This window comes from Lipophrys pholis (genome assembly GCF_963383615.2).
Source record: "Lipophrys pholis genome assembly, chromosome: 11".
Lineage (NCBI taxonomy): Eukaryota > Metazoa > Chordata > Actinopteri > Blenniiformes > Blenniidae > Lipophrys > Lipophrys pholis.
In genome coordinates this window covers 974910-999025 of record NC_137631.1, presented here as the reverse complement: position 1 = coordinate 999025, position 24116 = coordinate 974910, and the positions used below count along the sequence as shown (strand labels likewise).

The 24116-nt window shown below is 47.2% G+C and overlaps 1 protein-coding gene across 5 annotated transcripts; it reads right to left on the bottom strand.

The window, feature by feature from the left end:
* Positions 1 to 832: 832 nt before the first annotated feature.
* On the bottom strand, positions 833 to 22927 carry zc3h18 (zinc finger CCCH-type containing 18). 5 transcript variants are annotated; one of them, XM_080474353.1, is made up of 19 exons: positions 22733 to 22927; positions 18972 to 19879; positions 18650 to 18734; positions 15814 to 15965; positions 15627 to 15722; positions 15197 to 15339; positions 14453 to 14482; positions 13579 to 13702; positions 12677 to 12948; positions 9487 to 9669; positions 8763 to 8882; positions 7245 to 7337; positions 6414 to 6698; positions 4735 to 4851; positions 4238 to 4659; positions 2474 to 2700; positions 2268 to 2367; positions 1647 to 1743; positions 833 to 1550 (listed from the first exon to the last, which is right to left on the bottom strand). In XM_080474353.1, exons 2-19 carry the CDS (start codon positions 19866 to 19868, stop codon positions 1349 to 1351), a joined length of 3645 nt encoding a protein of 1214 aa, XP_080330479.1. In that variant the 5' UTR covers positions 19869 to 19879; positions 22733 to 22927; the 3' UTR covers positions 833 to 1348. The 5 variants fall into 5 exon arrangements, with proteins under 5 accessions (XP_080330479.1, XP_080330481.1, XP_080330482.1 ...); XM_080474355.1 differs by having other exon boundaries at positions 2268 to 2361; XM_080474356.1 differs by having other exon boundaries at positions 13588 to 13702.
* Between the last annotated feature and the right edge of the window lie 1189 nt (positions 22928 to 24116).

Sequence of the window (24116 nt, the reverse complement as noted above, 5' to 3'; positions counted from 1 at the left end):
AACACGTTTAAATAACGTCACACAAATTTACCTTTTGGAAAACATGTTTACGTTTCATAAAACATAATTACATTCCATAATACATTTACATTTCAGAAAACAAATGAACAAAACGCAAAACACTTTTACAAGCTGTGATATAAAGTACTACGAATCTCCAGCGGAAGGGGGGGGGGGGGGGCAGGAGCCCGGGGGTATCTGAACTGCCCACTGTCACTGATTTTACTGTAGTTTATATTTATGTGTATTATAACGTGCTCCATTTTTAATATCTGTAGTAATTCTTATGTTTTCATGGTTTCTGCTCATGTTAAGAGTTTTTACTGCTCGTTATATTTGTAAATATATATTCTTATGTTGTGTGACTGCAGATGGAAACGAGCAGCAGCTAAAATCTGGTAGGAAGCTTCTTTTACTTCAAGACGAATGTTTTTGTACACGGTCCCTGGAAAAGAAAGAAGTTCCTCGTGTTGAGAACTTATCGTACTCCTCAGTTTAGAAGTCGGACTTCCTGAACCACTTCTTTACTTAAAATTCAGAACTTCTGTAAATAGTTTTTCTTCCCGTTTCTCTTGAGCTGAAACACCGACGATGTTCTAGAATTTATACATCTATCATTTCATTCCTATTCCACTTTTTATAAAATCCTATTTAGATTACCACGACTCCAAAGACTAATGAAGTATTTCTTTTCTATTCTAAAACCAGACTTGTAGTTCTGCAGGGAGGACTGGTGGTTCTGGACGATGCCTTCAGGGACCTTCGGGAACCCGCAAACTCACTTCAACACGAGGGAAATAAACAAACCCAAAAACTCAGAGACGTTCGCTTTATCAAAATAGTTTATTTAGGCTTTCGTCACAAAAGCAAAGACGTCTGGTCTCTAAATGTCTCCGTCCCACTTCTCAAACTAAAAATGTGACACCAACCAAACGTCAGTCCGACTTTAAGAAGAGCTAAAGAAACAAAGAGGCTGAAAACTTAAAAAAAAAAAAAAAAGAAAAACTTCACATCACTGATTCATACATGAGATGCTGTTATTGTACATGAGGACTGAGTAGAGCTGAAGAGACGGGGGGGGGGGGGGGGGGGGGGGGGGGGGGCGGAGTTCTGCTCTCCACGCCCCCCGGCTCGTACGAGGGGGTCAGAGGTCGCCGGCGCCGTTGCGCTGCGAGGAAAAAGAGTCCGAGGTGGTTCTTCTCTCCACGGCGGCCTTCAAACACCAACCAGACAACATCACTCGTATTTTACACGTCCGTTGGAGGGTGGGGTTAAAAAAAACAACCCTCCCGGGTCGCCGCGGCGCACGAGGACGTGTGGGTGGGGGAGGGGCGGGCGGGCGTCCGGGCTACTTGGCGGGGATCTTGGCTCGCTTGCGGGCGATGGCGTCCTCCACGGCCTTCAGCTGCTTCAGCAGCTCCTCGCGGCGAGACAACGTGTTGCTGGGTTTCCCCGACGCCGAGGCGGCGGCGGCAGCGGGCGGCAGCTTCCCTGACGGCGCCGCCGGGCCCTTACCGGACGACTTGGTGGGCGGGGACAGAGGACGCTTCCTGAGGGGGGAGAGGAGGAAGAGGAGGGAGGAAGAGTTGCTGCTAGGGTGTGTGTGTGTGTGTGTGTGTGTGTGCGTGAGAGTGTGTCATACTGACCTGTCTCCAGGGGGGGGCATCGGCCTGGGGCCCTGGCCTCGCGGTCGCTCCATGCGGGGGGACATCGGGGGCCGGCCGGGCATCCGCTTGTCACGGCCTGGAAACAACACGAGACGTTCAGGGACCGTAGGAACAACGACTCAGCGTCTGACCTGAAGGACGGCGGCGGTGGAAACGATGGACTCCTGCCGTCTAACCGGCTGAATAATAAAAACAGGACCGAGTCTTTTATCAAGTCTCTGCATGTTTTGATCCAGTTCCTGAATATCCCACTGCACCTGAACGCCTCCTGAGTACTCTGTTAGTGACACCGTGTGCAGCTGCAATAAAAAGAGGAAAGAAACCAACCTAAACGTGAGTTTACCAGGCGGCGGTTTGAACCCAGCTCTGAACTCTGAATTAATATTAATTATTATTATTATTATTATTATTATTATTAATCATGACGGGTTGTTGAAGCTGAATTTAACCCTTTAGAGACGAGTTCTGGTCACTTTCAGCGGCTTTAAGTCAAAGTTCATGATCATTAGAGAAAACACGATGTGTGTGTGTGTGTGTGTGTGTGTGTGTGTGTGTGTGTGTGTGTGTGTGTGTGTGTGTGTGTGTGTGTGTGTGAGTTACCTCTGTCTGGAGACATGGCCATCCTCTTACTGAGGGGGGAACCCGGCCGGTCTTTATCTGAGGGAAGGTACCGCTTTCTGCTTCCTTTGTCTCCCTGTTGCTGAGAAACATAACCAATCACCTTCAGAGGTATGTGTGTGTGTGTGTGTGTGGGTGTGTGTGTGTGTGTGTGTGTGTGTGTGTGTGTGTGTGTGTGTGTCGCCCACCTTGTTAAGCAGGGTCAGTTTGATGTCTTTGTGTGACCCCGAGGCTCCGTAACCTCCGGGTGGTCCCATGGATCCGGGGGGCGGGTGCCCCGGGTGGCCCCCCCTGCTACCGGGCCCCGACCGGGGGACCGGGTGGGGCCCCCCGTGGCCCCCCCGCGGTGGAGCCGCTGACGGGTCCATCTTCCTGCGCTCGTCCCTGAACGCCTCGTCCTTCTTCATCGGCCTCTCTGAGACGAGAAGGAAAACCTCCGTCAGACGGTTCCTGAACAAATCCTGCCTGATGAGCAGGGTTCCTCTACGGTTCTGTAAATATCAACAACTCAGACATTTCATATCAAAACATAAAGACATCATGGCTGAACCACCACTGACGGTGTCCTGACGGTGTCCTGACGGTGTCAGGACCCACCAGTGACCCGTTAGAATCAGGGACGTCGACCAAGCGGAGAACATATCAAACGGTGAAGCCATTAATACTGGAATGAAAGTGGTGAATGAGAACTTATATCACAGCGCTAAGACAGAACCGCTGGTCCTCTGACGTTCTGGACATCGAGACACCTGCATCAAGTGTCTCCAGGACAAACTGGGACGGTCCACGGGGAAGCTGAAACGGTGTATTTTAGGTGTAAATCCAGAAAAGCTTCAGGTCCACTAGAGACAACGGACTAGAATTAAGCTGGGACTCCTGCCGGCCCGGAGACCAGCGCTTTATTTTGGAGACAAAGTGTGTTGGTGAAAGAGAAGACATCTGGTGTTGTGTTGGTCGGAGGCAGAGCGAGGAAACAAGGAGACAAGGAGACAAGGAGACAAGGAGACAAGGAGACAAGGAGACAAGGAGACAAGGAGACAAGGAGACAAGGAGACAAGGAGACAAGGAGACAAGGAGCGGAGGGTTTTACATGTGTTAATTATAATTTTTTTGTTTATATATTTGTTTTTGTTTGAACACTTGTTTGTTTTTTGAAAAAAGTTGAGTAAAAATCTTGTTTAAAAAAAAAAAAAAAGTTCCAGAAACTTGGAATTAAAATTTAATTTTTTTTTTAAAGTTCAACATGTTTTTATTCAGGCTACGACTTTAATGAATTAACTCTTAAGATTAATTGATTAATAAATAAATCAATCGATGGAAAATAACATTTAATGGAAGACAAACATTGAGGTGGAATCGCTTCAGATTAATTCATCGCATTAACTCAAATTAATCCCATATATTTCATATAAATCCAAGAGTTTTCATCATCTGAAAAAGAGACAATAAAGTCACGAGGAAATCAATTAAGATAAAATTTAAATTAAAATAAAAACAAAAAAAATAACGTTTTACTTTAAAACTCAATAAGTTCTAAATTTTTCTAATAAACCTGGAGAATATGAACTAATATACCTGAAAATAAAAAAAATCCCATTAAATTTGTATTAAAATAACTCGAATATTGGACAAAATATAATTTTTAATCATTCTTAAAAAAAATTTGAATAATTTTTTTTTTAGATGTTGATCATGTTTAAAAAAGGAAAGTATAAAAAGCTCAGTTACAATTTTTTTTCTGGCAAAATTCAAATAAAAACTTTTTTAAAAAGAAGGTCGAGTTCACATCGTGGAGAGAAAAAACATCAATAATCTTGTAAAAATTCTCCCAAAAAGTTTAATTATTGAAAAAAAAAAAAAAGTCAAATTATGATTCAGAAAGAAAAAGTAAAAAAAAAAAAGGTAAATAAATTTATGAAAGAAAAGCCGGAGTCCACTGGTCAGTCCCTCACCTCTCGTCTTGTCCCGGCCGTGCGGACCCCGGTCCCGAGGCCCCTCCCGGGGTCCGTCTCGGGGTCCATCCCGAGGACCCTCCCTAGGTCCATCCCGAGGCCCCTCCCTAGGTCCGTCTCGGGGCCCGTCCCTGGGTCCGTCTCGGGGCCCGTCCCTGGGTCCGTCTCGGGGCCCGTCCCTGGGCCCGTCCCGGGGTCCGTCCCTGGGTCCGTCTCGGGGTCCTTCTCGGGGCCCGTCCCGGACCCCCTCCCTGGGTCCGCCCCTCTCTTTGCGGGGCTGACTGAGCGTCGGGGACCGGGAGCTGGCGGAGGACACGGGGCTGGCCAGGTCGGCGTACATGTCGTCGGAGTCGGCGCTGCGAACGGAGCTGCTGCTGGACGAGGCCGACGACACCGAGGAGACGCTGCTGACGCTCAGAGACCTGGAGGACAGAGAGTCGGCCATCAAGGCGGGTCTGGAGGGAGACGGGGGGAGACGGGAGGGGAGGGGACAGTACCTGGACTTCCTGGATCCGGACCGGGAGCGGGACAGCGAGTTGGACGAAGATCTGGATCTGGAGCTGGAACCGGAGTAACTGCTGCCGCTTCCACTGATGCTGCCGCTCACAGTCCGTCTGGAACAAACAGGATGTCAACAAAGGTCTCACTCCTCCTCCTCATGGAGTCTCACTCCTCCTAATGGGAGTCTCACTCCTCCTCCTCATGGAGTCCCACTCCTCCTAACGGGAGTCTCACTCCTCCTCCTCATGGAGTCTCACTCGTCCTCCTAACGGGAGTCTCACTCCTCCTCCTAACGGGAGTCTCACTCCTCCTAATGGGAGTCTCACTCCTCCTCCTCATGGAGTCCCACTCCTCCTAACGGGAGTCTCCTCCTAATGGGAGTCTCACTCCTCCTAACAGGAGTCTCACTCGTCCTCCTAACGGGAGTCTCACTCCTCCTCCTAATGGGAGTCTCACTCCTCTTAACGGGAGTCTCACTCCTCCTCCTCATGGAGTCCCACTCCTCGTCCTCCTAACGGGAGTCTCACTCCTCGTCCTCCTAACGGGAGTCTCACTCCTCGTCCTCACGGGAGTCTCACTCCTCCGAACAGAGTCTCACTTCCCTAACTGCTGTAAATCAATTTCCTGTTTGGTGTCCCAGGTTTTCGTATTGAATAACTTATTGTGTCGTTGGAGGGAAGAAGAGAGAGAAAGAACAACGGAGACGAGCAGGAACTGGTTTTCCTGGATGCTTTCCAGGACACACACACACACACACACACACACACACACACACACACACACACACACACACACACACACACACACACACACACACACACACACACACACACACACACACACACACACACACACACACACACACACACACACACACACACACACACACACACACACACACACACACACGGCGTGAGACGAGCTCGCGCCGCCATGCCAATGTGAAAGTGTGAGGGAACTGCTACTTCTGCTTTGTGCGCCACAGCGAATTCCCCTGAGGGGGCGGGGCCGGGGGCGGGGCCGGGGGCGGGGCCGGGGGCGGGGCCGGGGGCTCCGCTGGCATCCCGCTGCGTCACAACATGTTCGATGCCCGGGGCAACAATTCAGCACCCATCCATCGTCCACTGCACCATGAAGGGTTACTGAGGGCAGCTACTTCCTCACAAAGTAATAGAGTAGTGCTTTCATTACAGAAACCAACAACAGCACCAACTAATGGCCTGACATGCTAACTACATCGTTTTCAGTGTTTCCGTGGAAACGGACATCATGTTTATTTAAACAGAGCCCTGTAATCGCAAAACTTCTCTGAAACGTGGAAACGATGCTAATGCTAACAGTGAGCGGTGAAATAAGAAAAACCACAGAAACGTCAGTAACTGAGTAACTAATTACGTTTAAGTTACTAAATTTACCAAAAGTAATAGCGTTAGAGTAGCTAGCTGAAGTTACAGGAGTTAGTGGGAGGAAGATGCTCTATAAATTGGGTGTTGGTGCTTTATAAAAGATTTATAAACTAAAAATAATTCTCGGAGTGAAACTCCGCGGCACCGATCGTTACTTTAGTTTTGTGTCAGAAGTCTGATCTGGGATATTCTGGACGTAGATATGCATCTTTCACTCTACACCATCTTCTGACCCCCCCCCCCCCTCCACCGTCCATCAGGTCTCTTACCTCCTGGGGGGGTTCTGCGGTCGTTCTTTCCGCCGTCCGTCTCTCTGGTTCGGAGGTTTTCCAAGTTCTCGAGGGGGTATTGGTTTCCCCGCTGGACCCCCTCCCCCGCCTCCCGGGCCTCCGCCTCCCACCTCGCGGGGGTTGGCGGCGGGTTTACCCCCCTCCATGCTGGGTTTTGGGGGCCGGCCCCCCGGCGGCCCACCAGGCGGGGGAGGACTGGGAGCTTTCTTCGCGGGAGGCTTGTCCCGGCGGGGGGGGGGCATGGCGCCTGGTTTCAGAGGCGGGCTGCAGAGAGAGAAAACATCACCAACAAATTTTATAATGATTGAGATTAAACTGCAGAGCAGCTAATCGTCACGATACTTTTTTATTTTCACAATAAAAGCCTGAAATAACTGAAAGCACGAGGCAGAAGGAAGTCGCGTTCCGTCGCTGATCCTCGGCTGCAGTTCTAGGATTTCGTGTTTGGGGGTTGAAAGTGGTTTTGAATGTGTGGGCGGGGCTTCTCCTTGTACGAGCTGCAGTCTGGGCGGAGCTCACTGTCCATTTGGAATATTTATGAAATGTAGTTTGTCTTGGGCGCGGCGGAGTTCCCTTGTGGGGGGATGGATTTCTGGGTTTGCAATGAAAATATAAACGTCAGAATCACCAGCATGCGGCTGAACCTGATGATGAAAAGCAGGGAGCCCAAACATGAACCCTGTGGTACACCCTTCAAGTTTTAGATATCAATCGGTGACATTGGTCCGTGGTGTGTGTGTGTGTGTGTGTGTGTGTGTGTGTGTGTGTGTGTGTGTGTGTGTGTGTGTGTGTGGGGGGGGTCAGATTTACCCTTTAGCCATCGCAGGGTGGAGGTCGGCTTTGTTCTTGACGTTCCTCGGAGCCGCCGGACTCGGCGAGGGAGACGTGGAGAAAGATCGAGACCTGAAAACCGACAAGTCGACAAGATTGTCAGAAGAACTGACGGTTTTAAAATGAGGTCTCAGGTCTCATACTTGTAGGTCTCATCCTGTTTGTAGACGTGACAGAATCAATGTGTCGCCTTTTAAAATGTGCTGAGATCAAAAATAACCACAGAACAAACACTTTGCTTTTCATAAACAGTTGGACAATCATCCACAGCTGAGATTAGATCAAGGAATGAATTATGCGGGGGAGTCAAACTCAGATCCTGGAGGGGTGCAGCCCTGCATGTTTTCATGTGTCCCTCCCCTGAATGTCCTGATGGTTCATCGGCACCAAGCCAGACAACAAGCCGCTCGCTGCAATCAGCCTGTTGAAGCAGGGAGACCAGGAAAACATGCAGGGCTGCACCTGCAGGATCTCTGGGTGACTGATTGGTAGTGGAGCCGCGCAAGAAAGGGCTTCACCTTTAGTAAAATAATAATAGAGGCTCTAAGATAGAGCCCTGTGGAGCCCCATGTGTCAGATTTATACCCAGCAAAGCTTTCGCAACGTAAATCTCTCCCACAAAATACCCACAAGGCACTGCAACATTTTGAGGTCCACCAGCTCAAGAGTCACATGATCAGCGGGATCGTTTTGAGGGTCACAAAAGAGAAAAATGCTACGTTACCATCGCTGAGTTACCATTGTTACGTTACCAAGGCTACGTTACCATTGTTATGTTACCATCGTTACGTTACCATTGTTACGTTACCAAGGCTACGTTACCATCGTTACGTTACCATCGTTACGTTACCAAGGCTACGTTACCAAGGCTACGTTACCGTCGCCGAGTTACCATTGTTACGTTACCAAGGCTACGTTACCATTGTTATGTTACCATCGTTACGTTACCATTGTTACGTTACCAAGGCTACGTTACCATCGTTACGTTACCATCGTTACGTTACCAAGGCTACGTTACCAAGGCTACGTTACCATCGCTGAGTTACCATTGTTACGTTACCATTACCATTGTTACGTTACCATCGCTGAGTTACCATTGTTACGTTACCATTGTTACGTTACCAAGGCTACGTTTCCATTGTTACCAAGGCTGAGAACAATTGAGCCTCTCATGGGGAGGAGCTCTTAGCTCACGTGTCACTTCAGTCTGCTGGATTATCAAAACAGAGCAGGAATCTTCTGATGGGCAATCAGGGGACATGATTTCTGTCGCGTTACAACTGCTTGTAAAAAAAAAGATCAAATAACCTGAAACCTGAAGAGAAAAGGGATCAAAGCACAGAGCTTCAGTGAAGCAGGAATGTGTCACGAGTCAGTGGTGACCATAAAAAGTGATGTGTTGTGACTCTGTGGTTAATCTTTTTACAACAAGTTGGCTCAGAATAAAAAGTGTAGGACATCTCCCGGAGGTCAGTGTGTCTCCACAGGGTCACCAACCTGGAGCGGCTGCCGCTGAAGGAGCTGTGCTGAGACGAGTGGCTGGAGTACGAGCTGAAGGAGGACGAGCGGCTGCGGGAGCGAGACGAGCCGGAGAAGGAGGACGAGCGAGACGACGACCTGAGACACAAACACACACAAGCTGCAGCGGTACTGGAGTCCAGAACTAACTGGACCAGAGAGCAAAACGCTTTTCAGCTCAGGAACCACAGAGAACAAGGTCAGGTCCCCCCTGAAAGGAGGGGGCTTCCCCTGCTGCTGCTGCTGCTGCATTGTGGGTAATTTTACAAATCCTCCCCGACAGCATGGCTCAAGGTTGATATCAAACTCCTCTAGTGCACAAGGTACGTTTAGCATAAAGCACAGCCTAAACTGTGGTCCGAGCCTAAACTGTGGTCAGGGCCTAAACTGTGGTCAGAGCCTAAACTTCAGCCTAAACTGTGGTCAGAGCCTAAACTGTGGTCAGGGCCTAAACTGTGGTCAGAGCCTAAACTTCAGCCTAAACTGTGGTCAGAGCCTAAACTGTGGTCAGAGCCTAAACTTCAGCCTAAACTGTGGTCAGAGCCTAAACTTCAGCCTAAACTGTGGTCAGAGCCTAAACTGTGGTCAGAGCCTAAACTTCAGCCTAAACTGTGGTCAGAGCCTAAACTTCAGCCTAAACTGTGGTCAGAGCCTAAACTGTGGTCAGAGCCTAAACTTGAGCCTAAGCTTTAGCGCCTCCTACCTGGAGGAGTTGGACAGGGACACGGAGGACCCAGAGGGCCGGTGTCTCCGGCGGCCTCGTGGCGGCGAGCCCAGCCCAGGACGTCTCCGGGGGGATTTGGACCGGCGCCAGGGGTCCTTCCACTCGTCCGGCCCCCTCATGACAGGGAGGACCTCCTTCTTGGACGGAGGCTCCATCGGCCTGCTGGGAGGACGTAGAGAAGTCAGCATCTGGTCCACTTTCATCACCTTCTGACAAGTGGAGGACAAAGTCAAATAAATCGGACACACCAACCTTAGCATTTAGCACGAGCCCCAATTTCAACCTGAAGCTGATGTCAAGATATTTGTCATGAAATATTATCTATTGTATTAATAACTATAACAACCTATTTGTAAACTGAACTGACTGTCTGAACCAGAACCCTGGATTTTCTCTGGACCTTTTTTAACATCCTGCCACTGAAGAACAAGAGTGTTTGGTGTGATGTGGAGTTGGATTTCACCCTGTCAGCAGAACTTTGGAGGAATACACGGCGTGCTGCCAGAACAAGTGAGGGTTTTTCCCCCCGTCGGCCTTCATTCTAAAACAATCACACCCCGGAGGAGCGCAGCCTAAATATTTGTTGGAGGAAATGAGCCGCGTCAGTGGATATTCCCATTGCATGAAGAAAGACGGCCTGAGGCGGCTTGTGAGGAGGAGGAGGAGGAGGAGAAGGGAGGAGGAGGAAGGCTGTGTGTTCATAATGAGTGATGCAAGAGCAAATAGCAGAAGTAGGCAGCTAAATTTAGCCCTGGTGCTGTGACAGCAGAGCTAATTATAGCAGCGCCGCTCCAGATGAGCTATTTATAGCTGCGAGGATCAGGCTACGTGTTCCTCCAATTAAAACACGAGGAAGTGAGTGAAGTCAGTCAAATGAAGACGATGAGATGATGGATGACGGCACATAATTGCAGGACAAGTCTCAAAAGATATTTTAAAACGCAGTACCTCAGCACTAAGATACGAGACGTCAAGATATTCACCTTAAAAGGGAAGGTTTGTCACCTTATACAAGACCTTGATCAGTTTTATCTTCTGAGTAGTGATGAAAAGTTCTTTCCTGGTTCACGATTAGCACGTATTAGCCAGTTAGCAGGTAGTCGACATGCTTATGGAAGGTATTTTCAGCATTGTAGTGTTTGAGACGGGTTAAATCAATATTCTAAGTCACCGCCGGCCCTTTAAGAGCGGCCATGACACCGACGGGACGCCCAGTTTCCTTCACTTGACTTCTTCTTGATAAACTTTTTTTACCCTCAACAAAAGACACGACTTTAGATTTTCTACCAAATGAAATCCGTCTGGAGCCACGAAAGAGGCTCAATATCTGAAACGTAGAATAAAAACTAATCATTACTTAGAATGACATCTCATTCTTCACGTTTCAAAGCAATTTAGATTTTTTTCATCACTTTTTTTTTTGTCTTTGTGGCAAATTTCAGTGCTTTTCATCTCTTTGTTCCTCACTTCAGCCATTTTAAGCGTCTTTATAGCCGCTGTGCTTTTCCCACTGGTTGGAACAGTTTTAGCTATAGTAGCAATGCTAACCTCTTTTAGCCGTTTTTAATGACTTTTCCATACATATCAACGTTATTTATAAAACACTTTAAAACAACTAGTGGATCAAAGTGCTGAACAAGAGAATAACAAAGGTAAAAGTGCAGCTTACACGTTTTTGAGCCTTTTTTTAAGCAATCGATGCTGTTTTTATAACATTTTAGCACTTCCTGTTGTTTCGTCCGTTTTCTCAGATGATTGAACCGTTGTTGACATTCTTTTTGAAAAACGGTGCGGCGTGCACTACAGTCAATGTCGATTTGTGCAGAATTTCCTGAAAGGTTCAGGATGTTGTGGGTTAAATCCCCTGCTCGAACGCGACTGACCAATCCAAACAATACGACCTCAGACATAGTGGGCGGGGCTTTCAGGCGACACGGCGCCGCGTGATTGGCTGAATCGATCACGCAGCGCTTTGAAACGTGATTTACTGCTATTGTCCAGTCAGTTTATCACCACGTGCTTATTTCAACGCGCTGCTGGACTCAAAACACAATTTAATGTTTGAAATTAAAACATCGTGCAAAACCAAGATTAATCACTTCCTTTTTTCGGAGAAGCAATTTTTTTTAGAAGCCCCGATGCACTTCTAATTGTTTCACCGTTGACGTCACGTTGTGTGTTTAATATTTTGCAGATTGGAGCAAAGATAAAAAAAAAAGCTAAAATAAGCACCAGTGTATCCGAATGGGGCCGGAAAAGTTGGCATTTCTAACAAAAACATAATAAAGAGAAACGATTCCATTTATTGGGCCAAATTCTTGAAAAAAAGGGTGAAACTGAATGAATTAAAGGAGAACGGTCTCCTGTGAACACCTCCGACTGCACTAAACTTCCTCTCACAGCTTCCACCCCGAGGCTGTGCAGCGCTGCGCGGCGTCATATTTCCGGGTGGAACTGGTTTTCCCGAGCGGATTTCCACTGGCCTGCAGCGGGGAGGTTTTGGTGACGTCACTTGCGAGGGCAGACAAAGGTTTAGGGCGGGGCGTGTTGGGCAACGTGTCGCTGTTGCTGTTGTTGTCCATGCCGACAAAAAGAAAATCTACATAAAACTTCCACAATTTCAAAAGCCAAAAGAAACTAAATGAGGACAGGAGGGGGAGAAACACGGCGGCTGACGCGCGGCGTGGGAAAGTTGGTGAAGTTTACATAACTGAAGGTGTGTGAGGTGATGTCACTGGTAATGGCACCGACACAGTAACTAGACGGCTTCACATAGTCAATCATCAGCTGTAAGCTTCTACAAACACTTAAAACCATCGCCTGCAAACACTTACAACCAGAAATCCACTGCCTGCACACACTTCAGAAAACCACCATTTGCCAGCGCATCCAATCGTACAATCATCTGCAAACATTTGTTAGAAACGATCCCGTATTAACAGACAATGGTTGTCTAATCTGAACGACACATCAGAGAACCATTGTCTGTTAAAAGATTTGAGAAAACCAGTAACTGTGAACACTTCAAACCACCGCCTGCAAACATTTAGAAAGGTATCGTCTGCTAACACTTTGAAACACCCGCAAAGGAGTGAAACCATGGAAACCACCGCCTGCGACCCATCGCCGCCACTGTCGGCGAGCACGCTGTGTTTTTGGCTGTTCTCACTTGGGCGCCATGCTGAGTGGCGAGCGCGGCTTCAGCTTGTCCTCGTCCTTCTTGTCGCGGGCGTCTCGTGGCGGCCGCATCCTGGGCCGCTCCTTCTCGTCCCGCTTCATGCGGTCGCGCTCCCACTCCTCTTTCCTCCTCATGCGCTCCTTCTCGCGCTCCCTCTCTCTCTCGCGCTCCCTCTCTCGCTGCCGCCGCTCACGCTCTCGGTGGTCCCGCTCGCGGTCTCGGTCGCGGTGGCGCTCGCGGGGATCGCGGTCCCGTTCACGCTCCTGCAGACACGGAGGACAGGAGTTATGTACGACTTTAAACACAGTCTGGTGTTAAGATGAGTCGACAAAGGTCTGATGGTTTCTTCTAAAAATGGTCAAATTCTGAACAGAGTCTGGTGCTATAGAGGAGACATGTAAATACCATGGGATAGATGAGAATCTGACATAAGACTGGGCATGTTTTCACTTAAAATTTAAATATTCTGAATGGAGTCTGGTGCTAAAGAAGTCTGGGACTCTGAATAAAAGCAGATGTTCTCCTCTGGATTGATCTGAGAAGTAAATTATGAGAAAACCCTGTTGATGTTTTTCTCTTTTGGATGTTCGATGTGGCCCCCGGCCAGCTCAGTAGGTAGAGCATGAGACTCTCAATCTCAAGGTAGAGGGTTCATGTCCCACGCCGGCCACCTTCCCGTGAGCCCACCATGTGGTGCAATGTGATGCGGGTGACGGTGCTCAGACAGCCACCCCCGCCACCCGGAAACGGATAAGAGGAAGAAAATGGAAGGATGGATGTTTCTCTTAACGTTCTGTGTGTGTGTGTGTGTGTGTGTGTGTGTGTGTGTGTGTGTGTCTGTGTGTGTGTGTGTGTGTGTGTGTGTGTGTGTGTGTGTGTGTGTGTGTGTGTACCTCACTCACACTGTAGTGGAAGGGCAGAGGAGCTTCGGTGTACTGCACTCTGAAGTTCTCGTACTGGCCTCCTCGCCACAGCGCCTCCATCTCGTAGTCGTAGTACGGATCAGCGTACGGATCACTGCAGGCGGAGAATCCTCCATCAGTGACGCTCAGATTAGATTAAGGCTCATGAGGAGTCCAGTCCAAACAGTTACCATTCGTCTGGATTCACAGTCGCAGTCATTAGCATTAGCATTAGCATGTTCACGTAGAAGCCCGTGTCTGTCTGCATGTTGGCCTGTTTCTTTAAGAAGCTCTAACGCCAGATTATAGAGCAGCTTCCTCCTCTAACATCAGATTATAGAGCATCTTCCCCTTTAACATCAGATTATAGAGCACCAGCCCCTCTAACATCAGATTATAGAGCATCTTCCTCCTCTAACATCAGATTATAGAGCATCTCCCCATCTAACATCAGACTATAGAGCATCTTCCCCCTCTAACATCAGATTATAGAGCATCCTCCCCAGCCAACATCAAATTATAGAGCATCTTCCCCCTATAACATCAGACTATAGAGCATCTTCCCCCTCTAACATCAGATTATAGAGCATGTTACATTAATTCCAGAGGTGCTTTTACAATGTAAACGAGTGCCGTCGTTCCTCCTCTCGTCATCCCGGAGCTGGAACTCTCCATGAAGTGAGTAATCTCACTTCCATTAGTAATGAGTGTGTGACGTGTGAACTAAAACCTTTACGGTGTGTGTGTGTGTGTGTGTGTGTGTGTGTGTGTGTGTGTGTGTGTGTGTGTGTGTGTGTGTGTGTGTGTTGGTTCAGCTGCAGAAACATCAACACTGATAAGAAGCAGACAAAACAAAGAGACGTACCCATAAGCAGGATCTCTGAAGTCCACCTCACTGCAGGAGAGAAGAACACTGATAAGACTCTGGCTAAACAGAACGCAGGAAACTAAATTCTCATGGATTATATTAGGAAAGTACTGCAATATAAATGGAACGTCTCCCACGTGAAACAAATCAGATGAATACCGTGAACATTCAAGAAGTCCAGGAGTGTCAAACAGGTTTCACCCCGACCGGTAACAACGTGTTATAATAAGCTTTAAATTAAAATGTTTCTCTGTTGTGGGTCAGTGATGAAAAGGTTGATATTTTCACAAAACCAAACAATTACCAGTGAAAATGACAACAATCTCAACATAAAGCCAATTTAATGCCCAACGCAGTGAGACGTCTGCTGGAGCTGTTGCATTATGGGAGATGTAGAGACTCGGGGAGGGTTTGAGGCTAACGCCACCCTGGAGCAGCGTCGCTGATCGCTCAGCTCGGGTCTCAGTGTGGCACTACTCTGAGGAAACTAGATCGAAAGGAATTATGTTTTCTTTGACGTTTTCTTCCGTTTGTTTGTTTGTTGGATTGACAGGATTATTGATAAAAGGTAAAAAAAATAAAAATATAATAAAATCAAGAAGATTCCTAATAATGTTCAGTCTTTGCTGTGACTTGATTCGTATCGTTCATGAACGTCACAATCCCTCGCTGCAGGGTGTGTGTGTGTGTGTGTGTGTGTGTGTGTGTGTGTGTGTGTGTGTGTGTGTGTGTGTGTCGTACTCTCGGATGATGCGGTAGCTACGCTCCCTGAAGAACTCGTTCTCCTTGTCGAACTCTCTCTCGTCCTCGCCGATCGTCACGTTGAATCGTTTCTCCTCGAAGTCCGGCTCCTGCTCCTTACGGATGGTGGCCTTCTTCAGCACCTGACACACACACACACACACACACACGCGCACACACACACACACACACACACGCAGCTGTTTTGTAAAGATAAACACCTTCACCTTAGTGACGGGAAGCAAAACGACTGAAACGCCGTCGGATTCACATCATGAACAAATTCAAATTGTCAGAAGTTGAACTCGTCTGTTCTAAATTGTGTTTGCTGGAATGAGTGGATGACTTTCAGCTGCTGTGGTCTCCTTGGTGACCCCCCCCCCCCCCCCACACACACACACACACACAAAAGGGTGGGGGTGGTGTCTACCTCCTTGGCGTGCCTCAGCCCTCGCTCCCAGGCGCTCTCCACAGGAGGCTCTGCTGGAGGAGGAGGAGGAGGGAGTTCCTCCACCGCAGGAGCAGCCTGAAACAGACGGAGCAGTTACCAGGAGCAGTGAGGGAGGGGGGGTGGGGTGGGGTGGGGGGGGGGGGGGGTGGGGTGGGCGACATCCTACCCAGGGGTTGTTGGGCAGCAGTGGGTGTGGTCCTCCTCCGGGAGGCGCTCCGTTGGGGGAGAAGGGGTCCGGCTTGCTGATGAGGGCGTAGTTTCCCTTGTCGTTGACCCCGGGGTGGATGAAGCGACAGTTCATGCCCCAAGTGCAGTTTCCTGGAGACGCAGCGCAGAGGGGTCAAAGGTCAAGCCATTGACTCTGCAGCAGTGAGGAGTGACTGAGGGAGAACTTTAAAGTGCAGCAGCGCCCTCTGCTGGACATCGACACTCAGTGCGCAGCTTAAACTCCACAGAACTCAACGTCTGCTCAGCGTTTTTATTCAAACGAAGGATTTGATGACGGCTGGGATTAAAGTTCCTCCACCAGAACCACACGGGGAAAATTAGAACTTCTAGGAGTCCGTTCTAGTTGTTGACGTCCATCTCTGGTACGTCATCAAACAGTTGGGGGGGGCTTGGTTGTGCTGTAGCTCCCCCCGAGATAGCCATAGCACCCCCGAGAAATATGTATGTATGTTTTTTAAGTGGTTTATTCATATTATTTTTTTTATGTGTAAACATTATTATTTGTTGTCTGGTTCATTACTAAATACACCAATAAAATATGTATTTATTTATTTAAACTAAAAAGCAGCGTGATCTGATTCAGCCAATCGGCGCAGTGGACGCATGAACCTCTGAACTTACCACTTCCTGTTATTAAGAGTACTTTTTTCCTGGCGACTGCGTAACTTACAAATGAAAACTCGCGGTGTGTTTTACTTCCTGCTGCTGGTGAAGCTCCATCAGTGACATTCTTGTGTTAAAGTTTACATTCAGTGGTGAGTTTACGTGGCAGTCTTGTGAACCGTTTATCTGTATCCCTTTGGCTAAATATCTTGAGTATTGAGTTGCATAATAATGTTTTAAATAATGATATTGTCGGTGCTACAGCAGGAATTAACTAGAGATCCCCAACAGCACCGTCACTGAATGATGGAGCTCCCAAAGCACCAGCAGAGAAACACTTCTGTAGAAAAACCTGAAATTCCTCTTCACACTCAGACTAGTGTCACGATACCAACATCTTGGTATCGGTACCGATACCAACATCTTGGTATAGGTACCGATACCAACATCTTGGTATAGGTACCGATACCAACATCTTGGTATAGGTACCGATACCAACATCTTGGTATAGGTACTGATACCAACATCTTGGTATAGGTACCGATACCAACATCTTGGTATAGGTACTGATACCAACATCTTGGTATAGGTACCGATACCAACATCTTGGTATCGGTACCGATACCAACATCTTGGTATCGGTACTGATACCACCATGTAGTTCGATACTTTTCTAAATAAACAGAGAAGACACAAAACGTCATTAGATCAGCCTGTCTTCAGGAGGACCAGAGTCTTTAAATGGTTTGTTACTATGCAGTAATCCTTATAACATTAAATGGCTAAAATAAAATATCTTCACATTATATTCTTTTTTGTTATTTTATATTTGTAATACTAATATTTATAATAACTTAATTTCTTTTCCAGAGCTATATTTTCATGGTATATAAGTTACTAGCTGTGGTTCTTTGAACTCCTTCTGCAGGTCTGGGTGTTTGTCCTTCAGGAGGTTAGTAGGTTAGTAGTGTAGCAGGTTAGTAGGTTAGTAGTGTAGCAGGTTAACAGGTTAGCAGGTTAGTAGTGTTTCCACTCTTAACCAGACGTGTTCTCTAACACTGTTTACACAGTGGAGCTTCAGTGTTCATGGAGACACCGTGCTCTTTTGTTTTGAAGCCAAAGTTCTTCATATAGTACTTCTAGTACCTGTTGTTTCTACTAGTTAAGGCCTTGTGGATGTAGCAGCCATTGTGACCACCCCCCCCACGGGGTTTCCACGGGTCGTTTGAGTCAGTTAACCACGCTCACTCTCACATGGAAGCGAACGCCATGTCATTTACGCATGCCCATCCAGTATTCTTTTCAAAGTACAAGCTCGGTTGGGAGAAGATTGTTTTGAAAATACGTTGTTTTGAGTTTTATTTTGAAGTTGTGTAGGTCGAGTATGAAGCGCTTATTCAGTTGCGGATCTCGGGTCGGAGCGCGGGAGCGCTCGCGCACCGTCTCCAAGAAACCGGAGAGCAAAAAAACAATAAAAGAATAAAAGAAAGCGGAGAGCTGCTTTCCACACTTTTGATTGTTCAAAACATCCAAAACAAGTCAGGAAGCGGAGCAGCCGGCCGACGCCTTCTTTAATATCCCAGAATCCCTTGAGGTATTGTATTGGTTTATTCTCAGAGCAGAAGTGAGACCTAATATGGGAAGTATATTTTAAAGATTTGTTCTGGTAGAGTCACTTTAAACTTCTCCTCCTCCTCCTGTTCTCCTCCTCCTCCTCCTCCCCCTGGTCTCCTCCTCCTCCTGTTCTCCTCCTCCTCCTACTCCTCCTGGTCTCCTCCTCCTCCTGTTCTCCTCCTCCTCCTGGTCCGGTCGGTCCAGAAACCTTCAGTATTCTAAGTTTCTAGCTCCTCCTTGATTTTCCTCCATTTGAATATTGGATCATAGGAGCTACATTCAGAATCTGCTGTGTCTGTGTGAGCTGGACTGGCTCCGCCCACACATGCCCATCTTGGGAAGAGGAGGAAGTACTTCCTCTCGTGGTGCCATGTGCCAGAGCAGAGCTGCCTAATTGTGGGAGGAGTCAAAGGGAGGGCCTACCTTGATTGGGATTGGCTAAACCCCCGATGACACTATATAGGGTTTGATTTCTGATTGGCTAGTTGGAGCAACACACTTTTTATAACCTGAAACAAGCGGCAGAAGCATTAGCAGCATTAGCAGCCGTCCTGTACCTTTGATGAAGAACCTGCAGATGGGTCGTGGTCTGATCTTCCTGTCGGACGGATCTTTGACTTCTCCCTCCTCCAGGTCGTCATCCTGAACAAACACACACACACACACACACACACACACACACACACACACACACACACACACACACACACACACACACACACACACACACACACACACACACACACACACACACACACACACACACACACACACACACACACACACACACACACACACACACACCAGGATGTGAGCTTGTGTCTTCTCTGAGCTCTGCTAGTTTTCCTGTCACACGTCCCTCCGTCTGTTTCTACTCACGTCGATCTCTCCGTCGTCGATCTCTCCGTCGTCCTCGTCCTTCTTCTTGTCCCTGAACGAGTCTCGGCGGCTCCGCTCTGCTCCTCTGGACTCTCCGTCTTTGGGGGAGGGGGGGAGGATGGGTTTCTTCTCCCTCTTCTTGCTGCTCTTGTCCTCCTGCTCCTCCTCCTCCTCCCCCCCCTCCAGCTTGGCGGCGGCCTCCTCTTCGTCCTCGTCCTCCTCCAGAGCGGGGAAGCCGGGATCCTCGGGGACTTCCTCGTCGTAGTCCAGCTCGTGTTCGTCCAGCTCCCGGGAGACGGCCGCCGAGTCCTCCTTCATCTCCCTGGCCGCCGCCGCTCTCCTCCGCTCCTCGGCCCGCCGCCTCTCGTCCTCCTCGCTTTTGTACTCCTCCTCCTCGTCCTCTTCATCCTCCACTAACTTCCTTTCTGCAGAGGCCTCTTTGTATCCTTTCTCGTTGTCCTCTCCTTCCTCCTCCTCCTCCTCGTCAGCTGTGAGGTTCTTGACCTGCTCTGGCTCGGAGTCCGGAGATAGCGGAGTGTCTACCACTGCGTCCTCCTCCTCTTCCTCACCCTGTGGACCCTCTTCGTCTCCCTCCATCAGTACGATGGTCTCCTCCTCCTGTCCCATCCCTCCTGCCCGTCCTCCTCTTCCTCCCGGCTCCTCGTCATCTGAGACGAAGTCGGGGACCACTTCGTCCTCGGAGCCTCGTCCCACCACCTCTTCGTCCTCCTCCTCTTCCTCCAGGCCTCCGTTCTCGTCTTCACGGAGGACCTCGCTGTCGGAGAGGACCCGGCCCTCCTCTTCATCAGGAGAGTCCAGCAGCTCGCTGTCGGACAGACCCTTCTCCTCTTCCTCGGGGGACTGAGGCGACTGGCTCGGGCTTTCAGGGGTGTCCATCGGAGAAGCTTCTGGAAGGAAGAGGGAACATCAGAGACGCTTCGCTGCATCACAGTTAAACTCTAACCAAGAGCAGTGCCTGAAGACTGGATAGATGGTTCCTGGGGGGGGGGGGGGGGGGGGGTACTATGCACTTTGTCCCATTCATACCTCAGATCAACAGTTTACTTAAATCTTCCTCTCCTTTCTTTCTCAGCTGCATCAGAGGCTGCCTCTTCTCTCCTCGCTCTAGTCTTTCTGTCTCCTCTGCTTCAGCTCTTTCCAGCTCGTAACACCGGGGACAAAGTTACAACATACGTGAGCCTGACAAGATGCTGTTTGTGATATTAACACCCAGTCTCAATGTAATCCAATTTGACCCCAGGCCGATACATCAAACGTTGGTTTCTTCTTCATCACCCATGGCATTCTCTCAACTCAAAAAAACAAACATCTGACTGCTTACAGTTTTTTTTGCTGCCGCTAACTTTGAGAGCCTCTGTTTCTCCAAAACGTCTATTAAAAATCTGATTTCTGTCTTCCTGACCTCGTCGGGACAAAGTCGTGGTATGGAAGCATCACGTACTGCTTCGCTGCTCTCTGTGACACCGAGGCTTAAAAGCTGTTTTTAATTAAAAATGAAAAACAAAAAAAGGAAAAAGGAAATATAAGCGATCACCACTAACTGTGGAGTTCTGGGTGGTTTTATACGGCGCAAATTGTAAAAGCTACCGCACAGTAAGAGATAGATTACCGGGAATTGTTGACAATATGCAGACTCCTGCATATTTCCTCCATGCTAGACTTTCATCCATGTGTTTTGTTGCCGCCAACGCTGTGATGTTATCGTCACGTGACTGAAACTTGCTCTCTGATTGGCTCCCGAGGCACCTCACCCCCCCCCCCCCCCCCCCATTACCGTCTATGTGCTTTTTAAATTGTAGTTTCTTGTTGTGGGTTTTATCCCAGAGGTTGCTTTTATTTCCCGAAAGAAACATTTTGGTGTTTTGTTTGTATTTATCTTGATCTCATTTATTTTATCTTATCTTCGGGTGACTTATCTCTGCTGCTGTACTGGTGAACGGAGTACTTGGTTGTCAGGATCAATATGTGTTTTTATAAGAGAATGCCACATGTAATCATCTTCCTGAAAAACAAATCTAACCAAGGGTATGAATAAAGTAACCTTGAACTTTAATCCATATTATATTTCACACAGCTCATTTTCACCTAGAGTGAACAGGGCTGGTGAAATAGAGCCATAATAACCTTTAAATTTAAACTTTGAAGCTTTTTTCATGTTGTGCCACAGAGTTTACGCGATGGAAACGTCTATATATACAATTTTAATGAAAGCTTCTAGTGCAAAATACTGTTAAATGCTCAATAACCTTCCCCTCTATTCATCGGATGATGCATGTTTTTCCAAACCCACCCTGGCAGCGTGGCTTTGAGCCTAATGCTCGTCTGCATCAGCGATATCTCATCTCGTGCCTCGGCGTTGAGTCCAAAACTTGTAAGACATTTGTTAAAAAAATAAATAAAATAAATCTTCAAAATGTGTACAGGCTGCTCTGCGGTTAAGCCGGATTGGATAAGACCCAACTTTAATAATAGGGACTAAAACACTCTAATGACTACATCATTAAACCCATGTACACGTTTTATTCAGAAGGGTTTACACCACTCAACACAACGGTAGTTTCTGTCTGAGACTAAGATTTATATTTCTCAATATTTTAAGCTTGGAATACAAAATAAAAGTATAGTGCTATATCATAGTTCTATCATCAGTCAAGAGGAAACAAAACAACCCAGGCCCTCTGAAGCAGATTGAATTACAGGGACTTTGGTCTTGCTTATGAGCTTTTCAGAATTTCACTGTTTGAGGTTTTTGGAAGTATCTTGCCTGACGAACTGCATTACAATGTTATTACAGTATGTTATTACCCCTCAAACCTGGACAATTTGACGCATTGCACTTGTTAATGTCCATCACTGTTCTGTTGCGTACAATACACATGACAACAACACAGTATTTCTTATAACTACCAACATTATCATGCAAGTACATAAAGAATGCTCAGGTTTTTTTTTTATCTTGTTCTTCTGTTAATGTTTTTTTTATATGCATTATTAATGTTTGTAGTCTTTTGCTACGTGTTTAATACTGTCCCAGTGTTGCTGCAACAAGGCAAATGTCGCCATTGTGGAAGAAATAAAGGATCATTATTTATTCTAATCCAGTCGATGACATTGTCATCTGAAATTAGATTAAACCAAAAATCATATTTTAAACACAGAAACATCAGTTCGCAATGTAGATGTGTGATGAATTCACTTGAGATGAGTAACATGTGTTTAAGTAAAATAAGAAAAAAAAGTGAGTAAGCGTGAATGAAAGAGCTTATAAATGTGTTATAACTGTAGGATGTTCTATTATTAACCTGGCGCCTGAACAGAAGTGATGAGCCGTTTCTCTCCAACTCATCTAATTCACATCTGGATAAGCACAACGTCACACGGCACGTCGGGGTAAATAAACAAAGCACCGGGGAAACTGGTCCAGATGTGACGGTTCATGAAAGCCGAATAACGAATAACGAGGCCCGGCAGTCACGGAGGAGCTAACGCTGCTAACCGCCAGACAGCAGCCCGCACCGGCTCAGTGCTCCTGCAGGCGGGCAGGGCCGGACACAGACGGTAGCTTACCGGCAGAGACCCCCGTGGTGGCGGCGGTGGCGGGTGGATGAGGCAAAACCCGGGGGGGGGGGGGGGGGGGTTCAGGGTCCCCGGTACTCGGACTAACCGTCTTCACCAGAACATCTTCCCCGGAGCTAGCGGCTAACACAAGCTAACGTGCTAACACACACATCTTTACTCACCTTGGCGGCCCGGAGTTCGCTAAAGACGGCTCTGCTGCGTCCACAACCGCCCTCTCCCGCTGCCTGCGCTGCTTCCCAGCGGTGTGCAGTCGATGTGTAGCGGTTTGATTCAGCCGCGATGGAGGAAAAATAGAAAATAAAACAGCCCGGAGCGCACGGAGAGTGCGGCCATTACACTGAGGTCATCAGCGTGGGACGGGAGGGAGGGCGGGGAGTGACGTCATCAGTGACGCCAACAACACGGGACTGATGACTACTTTCTTTCTTTAATTCTTTCTTTAATTCTTTCTTTAATTCTTTCTTTAATTCTTTCTTGAATTATTTCTTTCTTGCTTTCTTTCTTTGAATGTTCGAGAAATACTTTCAAAATTTTCAAAGAATATCATTTATTGCGTTTATCTTAAACTTCAGCTGTTTTTTTGGAGTTTACCTGTTTTCTTCCCTCAACATTTTTCCATAAAGATAGAATGTAAAGAATCTCATGCCTTGTATTATTATTTATTTATCTTTTTTCAGTTATCTTTTTATTATATTTTTTTTATGTCGGTGGGTGTTGTATTAATTTGTATTTTGGCCGCTAGATGGCAGCAGTGACTTTATATTAAAGATGACTGCAGCTGAATGAAGAGTTTTTATCTTTTATGCACAGAAATGTCGCGGAAAGTAAAAAAAGAAAAAACCACGAATTAAAACCATTATTGAGAAAATATAAAATAAAATCAGTGAGAATAAATAAGGAAAAACTGAATAAAATCAATCAATCAATCAATAAATCAATGAATGAGTAAAGTTTATATCAACAAGCACCTCCTCGTGAATCTATGCCGCCGACACACAGGATGAAGAGGAGGAGGAGGAGGAGGAGGAGCAGGGACCCCGGTCATGTTTTTGGGAAATATACACAATCTAACAAAAAACCACTTTGTGTGTTAATGATGACGATTGGCTTTAAATGACAGTTTTAGCAGAATAAGCCCAATAAGTATTTTAAAACCATTAAAAAAAAAAAACTGAATAAATTACAAATAATCCACCCGTACCTTCAATCTTCTCTCCGAATGCTTTCAAACACTTAAATACAAGTTGTATTCATATAAAAACGTTTATATGACTTTGAAGGAAACAGACATTTTGTTAAAACAATGAAGTTAAAGAATCATCGAGTGAAAAACATTCAGAGGATTAAAGACACTGCGCTGTTATTTTGAAGGCAGCGTCTGCTGGCAGTGTGTGTGTGTGTGTGTGTGTGTGTGTGTGTGTGTGTGTGTGTGTGTGTGTGTGTGTGTGTGTGTGTGTGTGTGTGTGTGTGTGTGTGTGTGTGCAGTTAAAGCCTGGCTGCAGTAGTAGCAGCCTTCACACACTCACAGGGAGGAACATGGGAACA